A 19,175-nucleotide genomic window follows, 5' to 3' on the forward strand; every position below is an offset into this window, starting at 1 on the left:
ATGAAGACCTGTCACACGCTGACAGCCCACACCTAATACCCTCATCACATTCCAAAACCCCATGTGACCAGACCGCCCGATAGCATTTCATGCAGCCACAGGACACCGTCTGAGCAGGATTATCACAGGGAACAAGAAAGGTTCCATTCATGACTGCTGGGTCCGTGTTTAACACGCACAACGGGCAGAAAGGACAACACACCAGTGAGACGTAGAAACGCCCACAGGTGTATCTGCAGGTAGGGTAAAGAAAATGCTAGAAGCATGCATCTACAGGAAGGACAGCACAGCTCCCTGGAGAGACATGGGACATTTCCGAGATATGTTGTTAAGGAAAAGGGGCCTTTCACAGCTGGCCCTGAGCCCTCTCGTGCCAAGGGAGAATAGGGTACTCACATTCCTGTTTGCAGCCACACGTGCCTGTGCACACAGACCCTGGCAGGCAGAATGGGCCCCAGTGATGCCGTGTGGTAACAAATGCTCTTCACACTGCAAGACGGACTCAGTGGTTTGTGGACCTTGCAGAAGGGCGTTGTCCCAAGGAGGAGAGCACACGCAAGCATCTTCACACCAGGGTAGGGGCTCCCACTCAGGGTAGGGGCAACTCACCTCTGGGTCGAAGGCAGTGCCTGCAGGAGCTCTCGCCTCCTGATAGAGTTAGGGTACCATCCAGCCCAGCTACTGTCCTGTACTTTGAGCTAATAGTGCCTCAAGACCTGATTTGTTGAGGGAAAGTGCTCAAAGTTGACTTCCTGTCCAGCTACTATCCGGTAGTTTGAGCTAATAGTGCCTCGAAGACTTGATTTGTTGAGGGGAAGTGCTCAAAGGTGACTTCCTGGAGGATTCTGGGAAATAGCAGAACAAGAAGCACCAGGAACGGGCTCCCTGGCCAGAAACGCGTCTCTGCAGAATGGAGGATGTGCCATCCTGGGACTCCGGAGACTGCAGAGGGCCTACAACTTCCAGGGGAGGATTTGCGCAGCCAAGTGGGATCCCCTCTGTTTATGTAACTGCCTTTCTCCACCCAGTCCTCTAGCAGGCATCTGTGTGTGTCTCCCTGATAGCAACCACACAGCCTATGGGAGCAAAGTGGGCAAAAGGACGCTGCCCTCCAACACGAAGTCTGGACACTGGTGGCTGATCAAACTTTTTAAAAAAATCTTTTTTGTTTACTTTTATTTATTTATTTGAGAGCGACAGACAGAAGGGGGGCAGATATATATACAGAGAGAATGGGCACGGCAGGGCCTCCAACCACTGCAAACAAACTCCAGATGCATGTGCCACATTGTGCATCTGGCTAACATGGGTCCTGGGGAATCAAGCCTCGAACTGGGGTCCTTAGGCTTCATAGGCAAGTGCTTAACCACTACGCCATCTCTCCAGCCCCTAATCGAACTTTTGATCCCAGAGATGCAGAAAGAGGTGGGCACCACTGTGCACACATCTCCATCCCTTGCAGCGGGGTAGCTTCAAGAGGGTCTACAGGGCTGGCACTCATTGCTCTGCCTTTCCCCTTTTATGAGCCAAGCATGAAAATATAAAGGACAAAAACAGGAGCATGTAGGGCTAAACTTGGAAGGTGACAGCCAGGCAAAGCACATATACAACAAAGAGAAACACAGAAACCAAGGGACTGCAAGTTGAATGGATTGAAAGAGGCCACACCAACACAAATCATCAAATTTTAGAAAACAAGAAGCAGGGATGGAGAGATGGCTGACAGGTTACAGTGCTTGCCTGCAAAGCCTAACGGTCTGGGTTCAATACCCCAGTACCCATATAAAGCTGTATGCACAAGGTGGCGCATGCACCTGGAGTTCATTTGCAGCTGCTATTGGCCCTGGAAGACCCATTCCCCCCCGCCCTCGCCATGTGTGTGTTTCTGTCTATCTCTGCTTGCAAATAAATATTTTTTGAAAAAATGCTATTAAAAAATTTTTAGGGCTGGAGAGATGGCTTAGCGGTTAAGCCCTTGCCTGTGACGCCTAAGGACCCTGGTTCAAGGCTCGATTCTCCAGGAACCACTTAAGCCAGATGCACAAGGTGGCACATGCATCTGGAATTTGTTTGCAGTGGTTGGAGGCCCTGGTGCACCCATTCTCTCTCTATCTGCCTCTTTCTCTCTCTCTGTCTGTTGGTCACTCTCAAATAAATAACTAAAAATAAACAAAAACAATTTTAAAAATTAGAAGACAAATAGTAATGTTAAAGGCAGCAAAAGAAAAGATATACAGCTTGTCACATACAAGAGATTCTCAATAAGACCATCAGTAGATTTCTCATCAGCAACTTTACAGGCCAGAAGGTAGTGGGCCAATGTGTTCAAAGTGCTAAAAAAAAAAAAAGAGTTTTATCAAAAAAAAAAAATCTGGAAATCCTATGTCTAGCAAGACTGTCCTTTTAAAGATGAAAGGGAAGTCGATATTCCCACGTGAACAACGCTGAGAGCATTTGCTACCATTAGATGCATCGGAAGGCATGCTCCACGGGAGGTCAGCTGTGGTGGCACATGTCTGTAATCTCAGTATAGAGGCAGTAAAACCAGGAGGACTGCCTCATCTTTGTAGTAAGTCAGGGGTGACATAGTCAGGTCCTATCTCAAGGAAAAACAGAAAATGAATATGCTCAAAGGACTCTTACACAGGCAGAGACTGGAAGCCACATGAAAACACAAAGGTGTCAGTTCAGAATGATGCACATGGGTCACCACAGCAGCGTGAATTACTGTCAACAATTTATAACTCCACATTTTGTTTTCTACACAATTTAAGAGACTCATCCACGGTGTAGTTATTAGGGCTGGAGGGATAGCTTAGCAGTTAAGGCATTTGCCTGCAAAGCCAAAGGACCCAGGTTCGATTCCTCGGGATCTACGTTAGCCAGATGCACAAGGTGGAGCATGCATTTGGAGTTCATTTGCACTGGCTGGAGGCCCTGGCATGCCCATTCTCTCTCTCCCTTTTTCTGCTAAATAAATAAATAAATAAATAAATATTTTCAACCAGGCGTGGTGGTGCATGCTTTTAATCCCAGCACTCGGGAGGCAAAGGTAGGAGGATCACCGAGAGTTCGAGACCACCCTGAGACTACATAGTGAATTCCAGGTCGGCCTAGAATAGAGTGAAACCCTACCTTGAAAACCCCCAAAAAAAATAAGTAAATAAAATATTTGATTCTCCAGTACACCATAGAGCCAGATGCACAAGGTGGCACATGTGTCTGAAGTTCATTTGCAGTGTCTAAAGGTCCTGACATGTCTTTCTTTCTCTTTCAAATAAATAAATAATTTTTTCAAAAAAGAAAGAAACCATAACCATACTCCACGCTTTCTGTGAGAGACTGTGTAGAGGCAAAGAGAAACCAGTTGAGAAAGAAAGGACGGTGTAGGAAGTCACACACAGAGAGCGTGGGATGGTTACACTGACGTCAGACAAAACAGGCCTTAAACCCACGAAGGTTACAAGAGACAAGGGAACCACAGTCTCAGTATTGGAAGTCTGCACACGCTGAACTCTCAGCATAGCAAGACGTGACCATTACAGTGAATGGACCAGCAATGTGCGTGAAGCAAAACTGGTGGAACTGAGAGAGAGACTGAGAGCTCGACAGGAGGAGGTGGAGGCTGGATGCCCTCCCTATAGCAGGTAGAACCATCAGACTGCAGATAGGGAGACAAACGGAAGACTGAGTAGCTCGGTGAACCCCAGACCTACACACACACACACACACACACACACACACACACACACGCGCGCGCGCGCGCACGCGCGCCCAGAAAGAACCCTGCTCAGCCCCAGTGACCTCGCTCTCCTTTCCAGTGCACATGTGACATTTCCAAGACAGACTGTGTGCCAGGGCACAGCTAATCCTCAACATATAAAACACACTCTCCAACCACAGTGTGATCAAATTAGACACCATGAACTAGAAAACCCACACTCCTGGAGACAATGACTACAAAAACTATAAGAATCGGGAAATGAGAAAATACAGACAAAGAAAAAAAGAACACCAAAACCAATGGAGTGGTGAAAAGCACTTCAAAGGGAGAAATTCACAGCTATAAACACTTTATTAAGAAGCAAAAAAGGAGCTGGACATGGTGGCACATGCCTTTGATCTCAGCACTCGTAGGAGGATTGCCATGAATTGGAGGCCACCCTGAGACTCCATAGTGAATTCAGGTCAGCCTGGGCTAGAGTGAGACCCTACCTCAAAAAGAAGAAGAGGAGGAGGGGGGGGGGAGGGGGAGAAGAAGAAGAAGGAGGAGGAGAAGAGGAAGCAGAAACAGCAAAAAGGAACTGAAGAGATGGGCCTGTGACAATGGGAGGCAGAGCCAGGAGCATCCAAAGCTTGTCAGCAGCTGCAGCAGCGAGAGGCCCCACCTCAACAAATAACAGGTGAAGGCAGAAGGTAAACACTCCACAGTTGCCCTCGGACCTCCACACAAGCACCACGGACACGTACATAATAAGAGTGGGGGGCCGGGCGTGGTGGCGCACGCCTTTAATCCCAGCACTCAGGAAGCAGAGGTAGGAGGATCATCGTGAGTTCAAGGCCACCCTGAGACTACATAGTGAATTCCCGGTCAGCCTGAACTAGAGTGAGACCCTACCTCGAAAAAAAGTGGGGAAGGGGGCTGGAGAGATTGATCAGTGGTTAAGGCACTTGCCTACAAAGCCTACCAACGCAGGTTTGATTCCCAGTACCCATGTAAAACCAGATGAACAAAGTGGCACATGTATCTGGAGTTCGTTTGCAGCAGCTGGAGGCCCTGGCATGTCCATTCTTTCTTCCTGTCTCTCTCTCTCCTTGCAAATATTTTTTTAAAAAAAGGGAAAATAGGAAAAAAAAAAAAACAGTATCTCAAATGAACAACCCAACTTACAAATTAAGGAAGTAAAAACAAAAGAAAGAGAAAACTCTTCCAAAGATAACAGATGGAGAACAATAAGGAAGGATGGAAGGACGGAGCAGAAGCTAACAAAATGGATAACAAGAGGACAACATTAGAGAAAAAAAAAAATCAATGAAACAAAAAATTGGCTCTTTGGAAAAATCAACACAACTGGTGAACCTTTAGCTAAATGGATCAAGAAGAAAAGAGACTCGAATTACTAAGGTTGGAAATGAGAATGGAAACATTACTAAGTCCCCAGGAATAACGAGGGCCGTAAGAGACATAACCAGCACACGCTGACGAACTGGGCAGTCTAGTGAAAGGGACTCTTGAGATGATCTGAATAAAGCCATGGCTAATGAGGAGAGTGAACAAATAACCAAAAATCTCCCAGGGGGCTGGAGAGGTGGCTTAGTGGTTACGGCACTTGCCTATGAAGCCCTAGGACCCACGTAAGCCAGATGCACAAGGTGGCACATGTGTCTGGAGTTCGTTTGCAGTGGCCGGAGGCCCTGGTGTGCCCATTCTCTCGCTCTTTCTCTCTTCATCCCACCCTCTCTATTTGCCCCCTCTCTCAAAAAATATAAATAAATAAATAAACTTCCAAAGATAAATCTCTTAGCAAAGAAGCCAGTGGGCCTGATGGCTTCACTAGTGAAGCCTGCCATACTTTTATTTAAAGACCAACTCTTAGACTGGAGCCATGGCTTCGCGGTTAAAGTGCTTGCCTGCAAAACTAAAGGACCCAGGTTCAATTCTCCAAGACCCATGTAAAACCAGATGCACAAGGTGGCACATGTGTTTGGAGTTTGTAGCAGCTGAAGGCCCTGGCACGCTCATTCTCTCTCTATCTGCGTCTTCCTCTCTGTAGCTCATCTACCTTTACCTTGGTCCCAAAGATACTGAAGAAGGCAAAACCACAGTCATAACCCTGAAGCACATTGACACAAGATTCTCAACAAAATCCCTCAACATCATGCGAGCCCACAGCAAACATCATGTGAGCCCACAGCAAGCATCATGCGCCCTGGGGAGAAAGGAAAGCTATTCCTGTAAGGACAGGAATAAGGTGACCAGCCTTCTCCACTTTTAACTAACATAAGGCAAGGAAAAGAAACAAGGCAGAAGTAACTGTTGGCAGACAACCTGATCTTGCACGCAGAGAACCCCCAGATCCAGCAGCTGCCCACCGGAGCTGACGCACGAGTTCTGCCAAGCAGGGCAGGACACAGGTCTGCTCAGAAAGCCCGGCTCTCTCCACACCAGCTGTGAGCAACCGGAAGAGGAAATTCAACACAGTTCCATTTACATGACATTGAAAAGAATAAAATGCCTTACGACCTAACTTAGCCAAGAAGGGGAAAGACTTGTAAATGAAAATCGCAAAACATTGCTGAAAGAAACTGAAGACATAGGGCTAGACAGATGGCTTTGTGGTTAAGGTGCTTGTCTACAAAGACAGAGGACCCAGGTTTGATTCCCCAGGACCCACATAGGCCAGAAGCATAGGGTGGTGCACGTGGCTGCAGTTTGTTTGCAGCATCTGGAGGCCCTGTGGTACCCATTCTTTCTCTCTCTCTTTCAAATAAATAAGTAAAAAGAAAAGAAAAAAATACATAAACGAATGGAAACACTTCCCATGTTCATTCATGAGCTAGAAAACTTAACTTGTGGAAATGGCTCACTCCAATGTACTGCTTTAACAAACCAACACTGGCAGCAATTTATGTCTAACGATGTGTTCTGCACAGCTCTGGAGGGCGAGTGAAAGGTCACAGTGTTTCCAGTGAGGCCTGGTCTCTGTTTCCAAGAGTGCATCCTTGTTGCATCTTCCAGGGCGGCAGACGCTGGGTCTGCATGTAGCAGAAAGGATGGCAGAGCAGAGAAGGGCCCTCCTTTCGTCCTCACTGCCTTTGGTAAAGGTTGCCAAGTCCATGAGACCAGAGCCCTCAGGACATAATCACTGCTTAAAAATCACATCCAGCCAGGTATGGTGGCGCACGCCTTTAATCCCAGCACTTGGGAGGCAGAGGTAGGAGGATCGTCGTGAGTTTGAGGCCACCCTGGGACTACATAGTGAATCCTAGGCAAGCCTGGGCTGGAGCAAGACCCTACCTCAAGAAAAAAAAAAAAAAAATTAAAAAAAGAGAGAAAGAAAATCTTAAGGAAGATAAACAATCTGAAAAGAGAAAAAAAAGCTGATAAAGTCGCAAGTTCTGGTTTCAAAACTTCCTACAAAGTTGCCGTCATCAACACAGTGTGACATAAAGACAGATGTACAGGGACCTGAGTAGTGACACGTGCCTGTAATCCAACATCTGGGGGAAGAGGCAAGATTGCTTGGGTTACATAGAAAGACCCTGTCTTGAAAAAAAGACAGACATATAGACTGATGGGACAGAACAGAGTGCCCCCAAAACCCATGACATATGGGGTCAAAGGACCATTTTCCAAGTCTCGGTGTTTAACCTCAACAGGTGCTTTCCCACTGTGCGTGCGCATACACACACACACGCACACGCTTGGGTTTCAAATCTGGAAGCTGCTCTTCATTCCAGCACCTTCTCTTCCAGCAGCCTTCAACCGCTGTGTCGTCTCCTCTGACCCTGGCCCTACGGCTTGTGCATGCTGGAGTTCACAGGCAACAGCCGGGAGCCCTCCAGACCAGCCCGTGCAGCTGCACAGCCCACAGGCCCGGCTCAGCCACGCCCATCTGCTTGTCCATCCGAGGGCTGACGCTCCTCCAGAGAGCACGGGGCTCGGCCACCACATGGCTAACTCGCCTTCCTTTCTGCTGTCACAGCCTCTGCCCAGCAGCTGCCTCCTTGGCTGCTCTAGGCTGTCCTCCGCTCCCCTGCTGTGTCCTGGACAGCCTCTATTTGGCACAGGGAGACTGCTGGGACTGTGGGATGTGGCCCAGGAGCATGAGAGCCTGCTCCAGTGTGAACATGGTCTGCTGCAAAGCCTGCCACAGCTGGGAGATTCTGGGTGACTGTTGGGAGGTCCAGAGAGTGCCTGCGACACGCTGTCCCTGGCTCTGGCCATGTCACGGGGGATCGCGCCATTCTGGCAGGAGGAGCCAGCCACGGCCAGTCTTCAGTTTCCTCTCTCATGTCACACTTGGTTGGAACTTATCAAACTAGATCTGCTCATGTTCTGGGAGGTTTCTGCCAGCCGAGGACATCAAGGGACCAGCCAGCAGGTCGGTGAGGAAATGGGATGGTCAGGGAGACTTGACAGACTGACTGTGCAAAGACAGTGTGGTGACGAAAGCCCAGTCCTCCAAATAAAGGAAAGAGGAAGGAAGGAAGGAAAGGAGAGATGGAGAGAGGGAGGGAAAGGAAAGAAAGAAGCCCCTAGAAAACCCAACACAAAATGGATCAAAGACCTAAATGTGGAAACCACTGTAAAGCCACTAGAGGTACACAAAGGCAGACACTTCCCTGTGATTTGGCAGTGGCACCTGGGACAGCCCAGGCACTTTATAAATAAAGGGTAAATGGGACTTCATGGAATATTTTTAAATTGTTTTGCATCTTTTGAGAATCAGCAGAATAAACAGCAGCCACGGAATGAGAAAATGTTCCTAAATGACACATCTGACAAGGGCTGGGGAGACAGTTCCGTGGTTGCTTGCAAAGCCTGACAACCTGGGTTCGATTCCCCTGTGCCCACATAGAGCCAGAGGCACAGAGGGGCTCATGCATCTAGAGTTCATCTGCAGCAGCAAGAAGCCCTGCTGTGCGCTCTCTCTCTCTCTCTCTCCTTACAAATAAATACATGAGTTAAAAAAAAAAAACTTATCAACTTGGCTGGATTTGGACTCACTAAGGAGAAACACCTCTGGGCATGTTTATGGAGGCATTTCCAGAGAGGCTTAACTGAGGTGGGAAGACCATCCCAACGTGGTGGCTCCATCTCATGGGCTGGGTCTCGGACTAAGTAAAAAGGAGAAGAGAGCTGAGCGCAGCATTTATTTCTTTCCTTTTTGCAGGGGGGGGGGGGGGATTCGAGGTAGGGTCTCATGCTAGCCCAAGCTGACCGGGAATTCACTCAATAGTCTCAGGCTGGCCTCGAACTCACAGCAATCCCCCTACCTCTGCCTCCTGAGTGCTGGGATTAAAGGTGTGCGCCCCCACACCTGGCCAGCATTCATTTCTTAATATCTCCCTCTCTCTCTCTTCTTCCTGACCATGGGCACAATAGAACCAGCTGCCTCAAGCTGCTGCCACCAGGCCTATTCTGCCATGACGGAATGTAACCTCAACCTGTGAGCCAAAATAAACCCTTCCTTCCTGAAGTTGCTTTTGTCAGGCTTTTGCTCACAGCAATAAGAAGGTAACTAATACGGAGACTGACGCCCGGAACAAGGGAGAACTCAGACCCAACAGCACACAAGCTGATTCCAAACTGTGCAAGGACACGCTTCTCCACAGACAGTGCATGGGCGGAGAGGCGTTTCATGGGGACAGAGTTCCAGTTTTGGAAGATGGAATATTCTAGAGGCAGGTGGCTGTGATGGTGATGGACAGCACTGAACTGAACACTTAGCAGTGGTCACAATGGTATGGTTTATGTTAAAAAAACAAAAAACTAGAAGACCCGGGCATGGTGGCGCATGCCTTTAATCCCAGCACTCGGGAGGCAGAGGTAGAAGGATTGCTATTAGTTCGAGGCCACCTGGAGACTGTATAGTGAATTCCAGGTCAGCCTGAACTAAAGCGAGACCCTACTTCGGGGGGAAAAAGGCAAAACAAAATGTAGAGGATGGTGACTTCCTCGTGGCAGCAGGATGGACGGGTCAACCGCCAATGGGCAGAACTAGTGTCTGGGCTCACTTAGAGGTTCTGCTGGCTCCCGAGTGAGCAGTGAGGAGACTAGACGGAGCTCTTTTCCCAAATCCAGGTGAGGATTGAGCTGGGGCAGTGTCCCCAGCTACCTGAGCTGCCGTAGTAGGACTGAGCCCCAGTGCACCAGGCCCTACCTCAGTGTCCCTCACGGGACAGCAAATGTTGCAGCTTGAATCTGAAATGCGTTGAAGGCTGTGTTCCCAGCTGGTGCTGCTGCTGAGAAGAGGCTGGATCGTGAGGACACGAGCTTCATCAATGGGAAAATCCACAAGTGAGTTCCTATGAGAATGAGCTGTTGGGGGCAGGGCCTGGTTGCAGGAAGGCCGTCACTGGGGATCTACCTTTGGAGGGTATCTTGTCCCCTCCTCTGGCTCTCACCGTTTCTCAGACACCACAGCCCCCAAACAATAAAGCCAGCCAAATGTGGTCCGAGGCTTCCGAATCCATGAGCCAAAGCCAATCTTTCCTCCTTGCAGTCATTTTATCAGGTATTTGGCCACAGTGACCAAAAAGAAAACCCTAACACAATAATAAGCTGTGTTTATGCAATGCCTCAGTGCTGGTGGGATAGCTAGGAAAGCCCGTGCCTCTTGTGTATGAGGGTACCCCCACAGGCTGGGGGTACCAACCAACCTCTGCCCCCGCTCACACAACTCAACAGCAAAACCCAGCCTCACGCTTGCTGGGGTGGCTTCCAAAGGACAGGCAGCAGGTGCTGCTGAGAATGCGGACGAAGGGGAGCCCTGACACTCCTGCAGCTGAGAACTGTGTCAGCCCCAAGGGAAACTGTGGAGGTTCCTCACAACATTCAAAGAATAACCACTAAGCCGGGCATGGTGGATCACGCCTTTGATCCCCGAGGATCGCCATGAGTTCGAGGCCACCCTGAGGCTCCATAGTGAATTCCAGGTCCTCCTGGGCTAGAGTGAGACCCTACCTTGAAAAACCAAAAGAAAAAAAAAAAAAAAAAAAAGGAACCACTATGACCCAGCAATGTGCAAAGGCGACTGAAATCAAGGCCTCCGCGCCCCAGGCTCACTGCGGTGCCGTTCGCTAGAGCCAGCCGAGACCCAGAACCCAGCCAGGTGTTCGCAGGCGGCTGCTAAGGAGATCGTGGTGTGTGGAACACAGCAGCCACATCACTGGAAGAGAAGGACCACCCCCACCCCCACCCCCACTGCGTTCCCCTCCCCCGCTCTCTTGCCAACACGGTGGAAGCTGGTGGAGAATACGCTAAACGAAACAAGCAGGGCATAGCAGTTCAAGCCCTGCCTGGCTTGTAATGACAGAAGCAAGTCTGAAGTGCAGGTGGGCACCTGGCTGCAGGAGGCAGAGAAATGGGGAGGGGCTAATCGGAGGCAAAGAGCTCCTGGCGGGAAGGTGGGTGAGTCCTGTAGACCTGGCATGTATCAGAGTGGCCACAGCTGACAACACTGAGGCTTGTCCCTAAGGCCTTTTGGGTATGTGGTTCCAGGACCGAGCACTTGCTTGTCAGGCGCAGATCTGAAACGCCTCCCCACACGCTAAGTTGGCCATGCTAAGTGGCTTGCCGGTGGTCGTCACTTCACAGCCCATCTGTGGATAAGGTCATCATACTGTGCACCTTAGCTGCACACAGGTTCCCACAGAATCACTTGTCCAGGGGCACCTGGACCCTGGGCTGGATGCCCCTGTAAGTTGGTTCTGCAGTGGACTGATGGATCTGGGAAAGACGGGATGTCTGCGGGCAGACCAGCCAGCGTCATGCACTAAAGTATTTACTTGCAGGTTGCCAAGGTGAGAGATAACCATTTAGGTATTTTTCCACGGAGGGGGTCTTGTCTCCTTGAATCACAATTAAACAGAAACCTGGAGTTAACTGAAGCATTCTAAAGAACAGCTCCGTTTTCCAAGCCCCACAATTTGATTAAAGGAGCCAGATAGAAGCCACCGTGAGGAGAGCTGGGGGCGGGGCAGTCTGTAAGGGCGGGAGCCCTGGTCATAGTGCTGGGCATCACCTGTGGCCTATGAAGAGGGGTATGCACACTAGAGACTCCCCAAGTGTGCTCCCATGGCCCCAGAAATGCACTGCGAGATGCCAGCCCGAGCCAGAGAGAGGTTCCACACCCGCCGTGACGTCTGGGAGGGCCAAGAGTACTTGCGAACCCCACGCTGGATGCAGGGTTTCTCCCCACCCCTGTCCCCCACCCAGGATCTCTTGCTTTCAAGTTAAGGTCTCACTCTAGCCCAGGCTGAACTGGAATTCTCTATGTAGTCTCAGGGTGGCCTCGAACTCACGGCGATCCTCCTCCCTCTGCCTCCCAAGTGCTGGGATTAAAGACGTGCGCTGCCACGCCCGACTGACCTCTTGCTTTCTCACCTGAACAGGAACAGCAGCACTGGCCCCCTGGGTCAGAGGCAGGCGCAGAGGTAGGTATGCATGATGGGATGTGCCAAGCCAGGTATGAAAGGACAGTTGTCCAGGGGCAGAGGGCCGGGTGTGCACAGGTATAGAGCCAAGGATGTAAGCATGCAGGCCCAGGTGTATGGGGCACAGGGCTAGAGGTTTAGTTGCAGAACCAAGGTCAGGCCACAGTCTGCTGGCCCAGGCGGGGGTGTAGGACAGGGCCACAGTACAGTACATGGGGTGAGAAATGGGGAGCATGTGGTACGATTCTGGCCAGGCCCTGAGGGATGGTGCACACTCCCTTGCAATAACTCATTCTCCCCAAGCCCCAAGCCCCAAGCCCCAAAGTGCAATCAAGACCTTCCCTGCTCCTTGATAGTTGATATCGCGGGGCTAAGATCAGAACCTGGCAATCTCCACTCCCCAGGACCTTAGAGCCACCAGTGAGGGATCAGGAACCACTGTGAGGAAAGGGACAGCGTCCCCCCCCCCATCCTTTCTGCCCAGTAGGACCACCTCTTGCTCTACCTCACACTGAGATAGGGGCCCAGCAGGAGTAGGGTCACCCCAAAGCAAGGGAGCCTAGGGAATGGGTTGATAGACCAGGGGGTGAGAACTCTCCTGCCACCCTAGTCCCTGCCTCCACCCCAGGACTTTGCCCCTACCCTTAGGTACCTATGGGATCTTCCTCTACTAGCCTTACCAATGAAGTTGGCTGCCTAGGTCTGGCATGAGGGGAGGTGGATCATGGGTCCCCCCAGAACCTTGCTGGGGTTACAGCTAATATGTCTAGATGTCCAGCCACTGGCTAACCAGCCAGCTGCAGTCAGAGGACCTCTTCCCCTACGCAGCCCCTCCCGACCAGGCCGCAGCTGTGTGCCTTCATGGCCTCGGACTGCACCCAACACAGTAATGACCAACCCAGCGCTGGCCCCACCATCCTTTAAGGAGGCCTCCCTGTGAGACTGCCTTCATTCACCCTGTGTGGGGGGACAGGACAAGGCCGGCCCAGCCAGCTGTGGCTGAGATGGAATGTGTGTGTGTGTCGGGGGGGGGGGGGCGGGGGACTTACTGAGGCTCCAGCTGTCCTCTGGATAATGTCTGAGCCCACAACCTGGGGGGGCTCCGCATCCCGCTACTCAACCCCAGCCCCAGTTGTGGCCTTAACACTGCCACGAGGGTCCCCTGGGCATCTGGACAGCTCAGGTCTTTTCTGCAGCAGGCCTGTGCCCAGCTACGCTGCCTGCAGCCCGCCCCTCCCCCAGCCCTGCTCACACTCGCAGTGCCAGGGCTGCCAGGCTCGCTGAGCCTCTCAGGGTCGACCTGCCCATCTGCCTCCTCCACTGCGGCCCCGCGTGTGCCTCTTTCCTCGGTCTAGGCGCCATCCATCCAGCCTGATCCAGCCCTGCCTACGGCCCCTCCTCGCTGCTCGGGATCCACAGAGGCCTCCAGCCTTCCTCTGAGCAAAAAGCTAGCCAGACACCTGCCTGGGATCATCCAAGTTTGCCCCCTTGGTGGTGGTCACGCAAATTCCAACTGTACACACCCTTGCCAGCGTAGCGGTCCCAACTCCAAAGCCAACGACCGACCAAAGGCCAAGGCCACTTCCCCACGTGAGGACAGACACTCTCATCCTGCACAATGGCCAAGGTCAGCAAACACAAACAGCAGCTCAAACAGCAGCTCAGGAGTTGGTTTAAGGAGCACTGCCAGGTGGTGGTGGGGGGGGGGGGGTTGGGCATGGTTCCTGAACGGACAGCAGAGGAAGCTGCCCAAAGCCTGTCCCTAGGGTGATCCAGAGATCCCAAGTGTGTAACACTCACACACACCTAGCCAGGGAGGCTGTGGGGCCCCAAGCTCAGCTCCTAGCTGGGCAGGTGCATGTGGCCTGCGCTGTGTGGCTCCCTTGCTGGCTGGCTGGGGCCACAGAGAGAACTTGAGATAGCGTCGCTTGCAGCTAGGGACAAGACAAGTCTGCCAGAGTTTGGTAGGAATCCCGGCTTCCTTGGGCAGGTTGTGTCACTGTTCTTTGCCTCAGTTTCCCATGTGTGACTGAGGGAGCCCCTGGCCAATTCAGAACCCCAGTGAGGACTGAACACCCCAAAGCACTCAGGAACCACCTGGGGCAGGTGATGCCCATCCCACCCTGCTGCTGACACGGTAGTGGTCATGGCCACACCCAGGCCCCGGCCTCCTTCCCTGCATGGCACGCCACACCCCAGCACCTCCCCAGTGCCACCACCAGACACAGAGAAGTAGGGCTGGGGACCCCGTGCCAGGCTCATGCCAGCTCCAGCTGAGTTCACCTGATAAGGCCAAAGGGAAGGAAAGGGGAAGACGGTGGCCGGCTGGTTACCTGCAGCCGGCCCAATGAACACACAGTACCCATCCTCCTGGGCAGGGAGCGAGGCACAGGTGATGGGCAGCTGACCCCTGTGCAGGTGGCTCCAGCATGCATCCTCCACGGCCTTGCAGAACTGGCGGCAAGGTGGCAGGGCAGGCGGCGGGCCCGGGCCGCACGGGGGAGCCAGGAGGAGACAGAAGAACCAGGCAAGAAAGGGGTGGCAGTGGGTCTGCAGGAGGGCCCCCCATGCCTGCACGGTGGCCTGCACCTCCTCACTGCTCTCATGACGGAGATGATTGGGCAGCCAGGAGCGCTCAATGCCCAGATGGCCACAGATGGGCAGGGAGGGTGGCAGGGGCAGGCAGCGCCTGGCAGGAGTCAGGGGACCAGTCTCAGGCAGTGCAGAGTCATTAAAAAGGCCAGGCACCTCAGAGGGAGCCACCGAAAACCAAGCACCAGGGTCCCCGGGGAAAGCTGCGGCTGGTATCTGAGAGAGCTGGGCTGAGGGGTGAGAGGAAGGAGCAGAGAGGAGGCTGTGCACCCTCAGAGGACCCGTCACCAGGGCAAGCAGAAGAGGTGTGTGCCTGTGGGTATCAGAGTGGCCATCAGGTTGCTGGTGCTGCTGGCTGGGACCAGCTGTCATGGGCGAGCGTCCTTCTCTTTCCAAATGCTGAGGCTGCCCAGGTGGCTGCTGGCTCCCCCGAGGAGGGGTCCTGCTGGGCGTAGAAGAAAGAGAAGCACTACCTGGGGATGCTGGTGGCACTGAGGGTCCCTTCAGTGGTTCCCGGAACCTGCCCGAGGAAGAAGGCGGCTGGGTGGCTGGGGTCAGGGGGCCGGCCTCAGTTGACTGGCCTGGAGAACTTGGAGCTCCGCTGCTTGTCCAGAAAGTGGTCTCGGTCCCCCGGGGGCGGCTGGAGAGCTCTGCAAGGGTGAGGGGGTCTGTGGGGGCGGAGGCAGCTGGGGTGCTCTCCGTGGTTGTAGCAGCATCATCCCAGAGCTGGACAAAGCTCCGTATGCCCTGCGCCACGTTCAGGATCTTGGCTCCGACACCGGCAATGTTCTCCTCCTTCCTGTCCCGGCTCGCGGCCGAGGCAGAAGAGGGCGTGGGGGGCACGGAGGAGGCGGGGACCTCACTCTGGCCAGCTTCCTGATCCTTTAGGGGCAGCGCGGGGCTGGCAGTGGTTGTCCATTGTTCTGAGAGGCCATCCTGGGGGCCCACGTGCGTGGCGGGGTCCTCTGTGGACTGTACCGGTGAGCCGCCCTGAGGCTGGGAGGCCCGCGTGGCCGAGGGGTCGATGATGTTGGTGGACCACAGCCAGTCCAGAGACAGCAGGTTGGCTCCGGCGGGCACAAGGCAGCAGGTGGGCAACGGCAGGAGCGGCAGCAGCAGCAGCAGGCAGAGGCATCCGCCGGGGTTGGGAGCCATCGGGGCTGTGCAAGCTGCGGGAGCCAGGGCGGCTCCTGTGGCCCGGGGGGTGGGGCCTGCCCGCCTCCCGCCCGCCCTTGGAACCCATGCCCTCCCTGCTTCATGCTTCCCAGTCTCCCAGCTCTCCTCCTCCACTTGCCTCTGACACAGGCAAAGCCCACACCTGGCTATCAAGGTGACCCACCAGCACCTTCAGGTGCTATTTAACCCCTCCCACAGAGCAGGGGGCCGCATTTAAGCAGCAGGCAGAGAACTGCAGCTTGCTGGGTCTGAGAGCTGCCAAGTCTCTGCCCTGGGGTGAACGTGGGTGTGGGGGCCTGGCCAGGGCCCCCAGGGGCACTGAGGGCATGTCCCAGCCGCCCACTCCCTGAAGCTGAGAACACCCGGAAGTCCTGGCCTCCAGCCACTTTTCTGTGGTAAAACTGGAACTTGAAAAATGCTCAGTTTGTTGCCGTTCCAATTATTCTGGGCAAGTGTTGCCTCCAAGACACGAAATATCCCCGGGGGGTGATTCAATGGGTGCAGCCCTCCTACTTGCTTGGACCCTGAAGCCATCTAACCATCCTGGCTCAGACCCCGAGGACCCACCTCCTCTACATCCCGCTGCAGGCCTTGGTGCACAAATTGCACCTTTTACTTGCTGATTCCTTTGAAAGTGTTTTTTTTTTCTATTTTATTATTATTATTTATTTATTTATTTGAGAGAGAGGCAGATACAAAGAGAGAAAGAATGGGTGCACCAGGGCCTTCAGCCGTTGCAAGAGAACTCCAGACACATGTGCCACCTTATGTATCTTGTCTATACGGGTCCTGGGGAATTGAACCTGGGTCCTTTGGCTTTGCAGGTGAACACCTTAGCCACTGAGCCATCTCTCCAGCCCTGCTTATTCCTTTTAATTTCTTTTCTTTCTTTACGTGTGTGTGTGCATCTGTGTGTATGAGTGCGGGTGTGGACGTGCCACGGTGTGCGTATGAAGGTCAGAGGAAAACCTCAAGTACAGTCCCCACTTTTCACTCCAACCCGAGGCATGCGTCTGTCGTTTGGCCTCTTTGCGCACCAGGCTGGCTGGCTCGGGGGCTTTGGGATGCTGCCTCCATTACAGTTGCTCACAGTCCACGTGGGCTCTACGTGGGCTCTGGGGACCTGAATCCAAGTCGTCAGCTTTGCCCAGCACAAGCTTCGCCCACACAGCCACCGCCTAGCCTCTCTCCACCCCTACCCACCCTGGCGGACAAGCGGCAGCTCTTCCTCGTTCCTTCTTAAATGCACTCGAGTGACCCGCGGGTGGCGCTCTGTGCAGCCAGCGGCTCGGCCCCAGGACTCCCGAGTTCCGGGACCTCTGGGTCCTGCAGGGGTTTCAGAACTCATTCTTGGGAATTGCTTGAAATTGGCAAAGCGTAGCCACAGTTGGGCCTTAACAAGAAGGCAAAGGAAAATGCACATGATGTATCAGGATGGACCTACCATGGACAGCAGGTCCGAGCTCTTGTCCCCGAGAGCCCAGCTGTGCAGAACTCATGACGCTGCTCAGGAGCCTGTAGGGACACTTTGGTCACCCCAAATCCTTCAAGGTGGAGCTGGAGAGTAAGCCTCACCCCTATCCTAGGTATGGTCCAGAAGCCAGGATAGAGGTGGGGGGAACCTGGGTCCTCAGTATGCCTCTTCTGCATTGTCACCGGGCGTTCCCTCAGGGGCCGTGTCCCGGGCAGGGCAGACTCACTCAGACACGTGCTGTGTGGGGTCATTCTGCAAATCCATGCTGCCTGCCGTGTCTGCCTCTTCCCTTCACGCAGCTTTAGATAAAACTCCGGGAACGGAGAGATGGCCCAACGGTTAAGGCACTTGCCTGCAAAGCCTAAGGACCCAGGTTCAGTTCCCCAGTACGCATGTAAAGCCAGCTGCACAAGGTGGTGCATGTGCCTGGAGTTCGGTTGCAGTGGCTAGAGTTCCTGGTGTGCCCATTTTCTCCCTCTGCCCCCTCCCATAAATAAGTAAAATATTGAAAAATAATACCTTTTGGGCTGGAGAGATGGCTTAGCGGTTAAGCGCTTGCCTGTGAAGCCTAAGGACCTGGGTTCGAGGCTCTGGTCCCCAGGACCCACGTTAGCCAGATGCACAAGGGGGCGCACGCATCTGGAGTTCATTTGCAGTGGATGGAGGCCCTGGCACACCCATTCTCCCTCTCTCTCTCTCTACCTGCCTCTTTCTCTCTCTGTTGCTCTCAAACAAATAAATAAAAATAAACAAAAAAATTTAAAAAAAAAAAGAATACCTTTTATTTAAAACCCCACCTTACTCCACTCACAAACCTAGAGGTGCTGCACGTGGCCTGCCTCCCACAGGCTGCCTGAGTAGCCGCCCACAGACATGCGCTGTTGACCTGCTCCCCATCCCGCCACCTTCCTGATGCCAGGGGTACTGCTGTGCCACTCACTTCAGAGATGAGGCTGGCTCCCTGTGTCCCAGTACCCACCTGACTGACCCATGAGCTGCCCTGGGCAATAAACCATTTGGTAGTGTGCCCTGCCAAGCCCCTGTGACACGGAAACCTTTGGAATAATTTTAGAAATGCCAAATTCAGGGATACAGCCATGGGCCAATATCTACACACTCCATAGAGGCCCAAGTGCCAACCAGACAACCAAGGGTAGGGGTAATAGGGTGGGCCTGGCCACATTCCTCACCAGGTCCCGCCCCTGCATCCAGGCCCCCTTGCCAGTCCCAGCTGAGCGTCAATAAACTGACACACGCAAGTGGTCAGGAAGCAAGAACTCCTGGGAAAGGAATGCGCACAGGAAGGGTAATGGTTAATGGAGAAGCTGCTGGTGTAATCTTCCACTGGCATCAGGCTCTTCCCTGAGACGCACGCAGCCGTCGCAGAGGGCGGCCATGGGTCACAAGGAGGCAGAGCCACTGCATGCGAGCTGGGGGTATACCGCAGAGGAACAGCGGCCAGGCCTAACCACTGGCTTCCCCCAAGGCCTTCTGCTGCAAGTGAGCTGCAAGTGAGCCTATCTCTAGGGGCAGCACATCTTTGGCATGAAGTACCCTCCACGTGCCAAGCCTCTGACCACCCTGGGCAGGCCCGTGGGGATTCTGGGCCATTGAAAGGAACTTTGCACAGCTGGTCCTGATGAAGTTTTATTTATTTTTATTTTTAAATATCTTTTTTATTTTTATTTTTTTATTTGAAAGCAACAGACAGAGAGAGAAACAGGCAGATAAAGAGAGAGAATGGGGGCGCCAGAGCCTCCAGCCACTGCAA

General features: G+C 53.1%; 1 protein-coding gene across 7 annotated transcripts in view; it reads right to left on the bottom strand.

Annotated features, from left to right (window-relative positions):
• Col18a1 (collagen type XVIII alpha 1 chain) overlaps positions 1-19,175 on the bottom strand; it is a 127,208-nt gene that overhangs the window by 52,478 nt on the left and 55,555 nt on the right. For 4 of the 7 annotated variants that reach the window (XM_045148931.1, XM_045148930.1, XM_045148929.1 and 1 more), the window contains exon 1: positions 14,496-15,933. The exons of 1 other annotated variant lie outside the window; for it this stretch is intronic. In XM_045148931.1, coding sequence (XP_045004866.1) covers positions 14,496-15,909 — 1,414 coding nt within the window. In that variant the 5' untranslated portion in view covers positions 15,910-15,933. Of the gene's footprint in view, positions 1-14,495; positions 15,934-19,175 lie in introns of those variants that run through there. 2 more of the 7 variants (XM_045148933.1, XM_012951405.2) reach the window with 1 other exon arrangement.

This window comes from Jaculus jaculus, chromosome 5 (assembly GCF_020740685.1).
Source record: "Jaculus jaculus isolate mJacJac1 chromosome 5, mJacJac1.mat.Y.cur, whole genome shotgun sequence".
Taxonomy (NCBI): Eukaryota; Metazoa; Chordata; class Mammalia; order Rodentia; family Dipodidae; genus Jaculus; species Jaculus jaculus.